The following is a 4,808-nucleotide window of genomic DNA, read 5'->3' as shown; positions in this document are numbered from 1 at the left end:
TCCACAGCAGCGGCATACTCGGGAGCGGCCGCTCGTCAGCTGTGGAGTGTGGAACATGGCCTGGAGGCAGTCGATCATCAGGGCCATGCAAGCAAACAAAGTGAGAGCCTCCAGACACCAACAGTGCTTCTCAATCGAGAAGTGCTTCTCTACTGGTGGGATGGGGAACTTTGACTTCTGGACTCTGCGATTTCCCACGGCTCCTGCCGCACCTGAGGGTGTTTTGGGGTGTTGTAGTCAGTTCCTCCTCCCTCCTTGCTCCGAGCCAGGATTGGGTGAACTTTCGTCCCTCCCTCCAGCCCTGCTTGCACAGTCCAGCGCCTCTGCCTGAATTTTTTCCTGTCTCCCACACTTTCCTTCCCGTTGTTCTCTCCCTCCCTCACCCGCCAGATTTATAAACACGCGTGGACTCCAGGCTGCGAAGCTGACTGCTTCAATTCCTTCTAGGAAAGTTATGGATTTTCCACAGCCTAAATCCTCCGGCGGTCTATTTTTGGGAATTTTTTCCCTCTCTTCCTCACCCTCTTCCTTCCGTCGGAGTCCCAAAAATTTTCACCACCATTTCGTAGCTTCCTGGGGTCATGTGACTGAGTGTGTGAGTGATGTTAAGTTGGCCACACCCACTCAGTCACATGTCCCCCATCTAGCCATGCCAACAGAACCGGTAGTAAAAAAAAATTGAAACCCACCCCTGCATCAAACTTCAACATGCAGTATTATAAAAAAACTTATTGCAATAATATTTGAAGAAAGCCATTTATTGTTTTGAAGACTTCAGGAAAAAGAATACCTGACATTTGTGTCCTTAGACTTCATGGTACTTATGTTAGATTTGTTGTGGAAATAACAAACATGAGTTCCCTGCTCTAAAATGAGTTTAATGATCCAGGTTAATGATACTGTATATTAAACATTTCCCTCTGAACCAAAATTGCTCAACTGATGTAGCCCTCTAGTGTTGGCAAAAGACTCAATCCACTCCATTAAAGTTCATCATTCATTCCTTTCATAATAAGTTTTATCTTTGAGAGTATAGGTAATCCTCAACTTACAATAGTCATTTAATGTCCATTCAAAATTACAGTGTCACTGAAAAAAAGTGACTTCTGACCATTTTTCATACTTACGACCATTGCAGCATCCCCATGGTCACCTGATGAAAATTCAGACACTTGGTAACTGACTCATATTTATGACGGTTGCAGTGTTGTAGGATAATGTAAATCACCTTTTGCAACCTTCTGACAAGCAAAGTCAATAGGGAAGCCATATTCACTTAACAACCATGTTACCAACTTAACAACTGTAGTGATTCACTTAACAACTGTAGCAAGAAGGGTCGTAAAATTCACTTAACAAACGTTTCATTTAGCCATAGAAATTTTAGGCTCAATTGTAGTCATAAGTCAAGGACCATCTGTATTCATAAAACTGCAAGTCTATAGTATAGGAGCTGTAGAATCTACAATATTAATTATGAAAATTTGAGATAATGAAATTTATCAGTTAGTGAAGTTCCAGGATGAAATAACTATTTTTATGTAGTATTCCTACATACTGTAGGAAAACAGTATGTCGTTTTCATAGGGAGACTGGCAACATAAGACATGATTATATGGTCAATGTTGGCATGTTTGCTTCTGGGGTTGTCTGTGTAGAGCGCTAATGAAATAAAACTCCACCAGGATTTGCTCTTCAGTGAAAGATACATTGGATAGGTGAGGAAATCCCTCAGGGCGATTGCACGAGATCTTTGGGAGGATGGAATTACTTTGATTTGATAACACATTTTTCCAGAAAATAGATAGACAAACAGACAGACTTGTCTTCTAATTGTAAAATAAATTATAGATGGGGGTTATTCTTGAGGAATATAAGATTGCTTTTCTGCATTTGCATATGTATATGCAAAGAAGTGAATATTTATATAAAACACATATGTATAGCACTAAATGTTTCCCTCTTTTCTCCTAACCCAGTGGTTCTCAACCTTCCCAGTGCCGCAACCCTTTAATACAGTTCCTCATGTTGTGGTGACCCCCAACCATAAAATTGGTGTCTCGGTTCCTAAGACCATCGAAAATATGTGTTTTCCAATGGTCTTAGGCGACCCCCGTGAAAGGTTCGTTCGACCTCCAAAGGAGTCCCAACCCACAGGTTGAGAACCACTGACCTAACCCATCATATATGTTCCGTCATGTATGTAGGTCTTCTCTAATGGCTTTGCATATCCTTCCTCAAGTTCTTCATTAAACAGTTTGTTTCTATGAAAAATATGAACCAAGAATAACAAATTTACTGTTTACATCAATACTTATTAAAAACATAATTTGATGATCACTTTTGTTGTTTTCTTTATTCCCTTCATACATTGTTCATATTCCAACCTTTTGGTGTCTTCCAGAACTCCTCTTTAGTATATCCAACTTAAGAAAATCAGAAAATTCCAGTCATAGAACTATTCATTCCCAGTTCCCAAGCATTATATGTATAAGCAAAACCCAAGGGCCATTTTGATTTTAACAGATAAATTTGTATTATAAGGTCCCCTTCGCCTTATTTTCAGCTGGAAGAACTAAAAGTAGCTTAATATTTATAATTTCAGTCAGCTAACATTAGCCCACCACGAGTATTGCTAGCTTCAATTGTATGCTTTTATGTTGTCTTTTAGATAAACAATACACATTTACTTCACAAAATCAGAACTGACCACACCATCCACTGAATATAAATAGTCAGTTTCCATGGTAGATAAAGAAGAAATTTGATCCATGCAAACATTGCCCAAGTATCTTTTTTGAAAACTGTTTTTGCTTTGTCTAATTTAGTTTATCTAACTTCTGTGGACTTACTTATGGTATATTCTTTTTTTCTTAGCTTGGTGTGAAAATTGCAAAAGCTGTTGCTTGCCGAAATTTTGTGAAAGCCAAGCAAGATGTAGAGGTTACTCAAGAGGCCAGAAAAAAGAAAAAACTTGCATGGGGGTAAGTAAGTGGGCATCTCTTTTTGCAGCTAGTTGATCATTTGACTTAAATGTTTTTCTTCTTCAGATTGAATCATATTTGTTTAATTTTAAGCATGGCTTTTTCTTTGAATAGTTTATCTATTTTGTGTAGGATTTTTAGTGCAACTGACACATTATTCAAATATTTATACTTTTCCTATTTCTTTGATGGAGTATTAAAAACTTAGTTATAATTTGGACATTGCTGCTAAATGAAATTTCATTGAAAATTTCTGAGGTGTTTTTCAGTGGAAACTGACATATACTTTTATTTCTTTACAGTTTTGAAGCAAAGAAAAGATGGGAAACAAAAAGCAACATGGGATACATGTAATTAATTCTGTCTAGGAAAGCTGAAAAAATGTAAAGCAGGGGAAAAGGTTTGTTAATATATATGATGCATAAATTATAAATTTATTTGTTTTATTTTGTAATGTTTCTGCTGCTGAATGAGTCATAGAACTATTGCTTTCCCTTCCATATTTTACTATATTTCAAGCCTTATACCTTCAACCTTTTAAACATTTCTGTCTTTTCATTACACAAACATTCAAGCTATGAAGTATTTTATTGAAAATTGTTAAGATTAAAAATATACCAGCTTTATTTTAAATATGAATAAATTGTCTTAATTAAAATTACAATGTGTTAAAATTCCTGTTTCCTGAAAACATAAAGTAAATTCTCCATTAATTTCTGAAATATATTTCATTTACATTTCTCTTATTATTTACTTACTTAAAACATTTATGTAGCCACCCATCTTAAAACTTGTGATTCTTAATTAAATAGACAAAAATTCAGAAGAAAAACAGTACAAACTACTAAAACCCTTAAACGGCTACCATAATCTAGATCTTCCTCTACAAAGTGGGGGAGCTTGGTTTATCCGAACCAAGTGCTTGGACAAACAGAAAGGTCTTAATTGCCTTCTAAAGCCCCGCAGGGCCAATTGTTTTTTAGGGGGAAAAGTGCTTGAAAAGTTAGGGGCTGCCACTGAGAAGGCAAGGCTTTTGGTTCTTATTAAGTAAAATGATATATTCAAGGATAAGAACTTTTAATCTAACAATAACTGATTGTTTTTGAGAACTTGGGTTAAAATATTTTACGAATAAATAGTAATTTCAAGGTTTATGGCAGTGATGCTAACCTTTTTGCCATCGCGTGCCAAAAGTGGGGGGAGTGCGGGGGATCATATGAGCATGTACCCTCCCCCGCACAGGTTGTGCGACGCCCCCTGTGCATGCGTGCATGACCCCCCGCTTTCTGCATGCGGTGGTACCGTGGACCTGTTTTTTGCCCTCCCCAGGCTCCTGAGGCTTTCTAGGAGCCTGGGGAGGATGAAAACGGCCTCCCCTGCCACCCCCGCAGGCTCGTTTTCCGACTTCCGGGTTGCCCATCGGGCCATTTTTTGCCCTTCCGGGCAACCCGGAAAATTGAGAACGACCCCATAGAGCCATTTTTCTCCCTCAGGACGTTTCCCTGAAAGCGTCTGGAAGTCTCTGGAGGGAGAAAAACGGCCCAATGCACAAACCGGAAGTTCCCAAAAGCCTCCAGGGGGCGAAAAATGGCCCAACGGGCAACCCGGAAGTTTGTTCCTGAACATCCGGTTTGCATGTTGGGTTGTGTTTTTCCGCGAAAAACATTTTTTGGGTGAAAAATGTTCGAAAATGAAGGCCGAAATCATCCTCTTGTTCTTGCATCTTGTAACAATTTTTGTTTTATTCTTGCTTTTTTCCCCTGCCATATGTACTTCAACACTATTTTATTTAAGTCATCAAAATATTCCTTCCCTAGTCTAATT

The 4,808-nt window shown here is 38.4% G+C and overlaps 1 protein-coding gene across 4 annotated transcripts in view; it reads left to right on the top strand.

Annotated features, from left to right (window-relative positions):
• Positions 1 to 3,648, top strand: part of FAM204A (family with sequence similarity 204 member A) — a 25,819-nt gene extending 22,171 nt beyond the window's left edge. For all 4 annotated transcript variants that reach the window (XM_081955453.1, XM_081955452.1, XM_081955455.1 and 1 more), the window contains 2 exons: positions 2,878 to 2,984; positions 3,287 to 3,648. In XM_081955453.1, the coding sequence (XP_081811579.1) occupies positions 2,878 to 2,984; positions 3,287 to 3,338 (159 nt within the window). In that variant the 3' untranslated portion in view covers positions 3,339 to 3,648. The remainder of the gene's footprint in view (positions 1 to 2,877; positions 2,985 to 3,286) is intronic.
• Positions 3,649 to 4,808: the final 1,160 nt, after the last annotated feature.

The sequence above is a fragment of the Natrix helvetica genome (genome assembly GCF_964273705.1).
Source record: "Natrix helvetica genome assembly, chromosome: 5".
In the NCBI taxonomy this organism is placed as follows: Eukaryota; Metazoa; Chordata; class Lepidosauria; order Squamata; family Natricidae; genus Natrix; species Natrix helvetica.
This window is presented reverse-complemented; position numbering and strand designations above follow the sequence as displayed.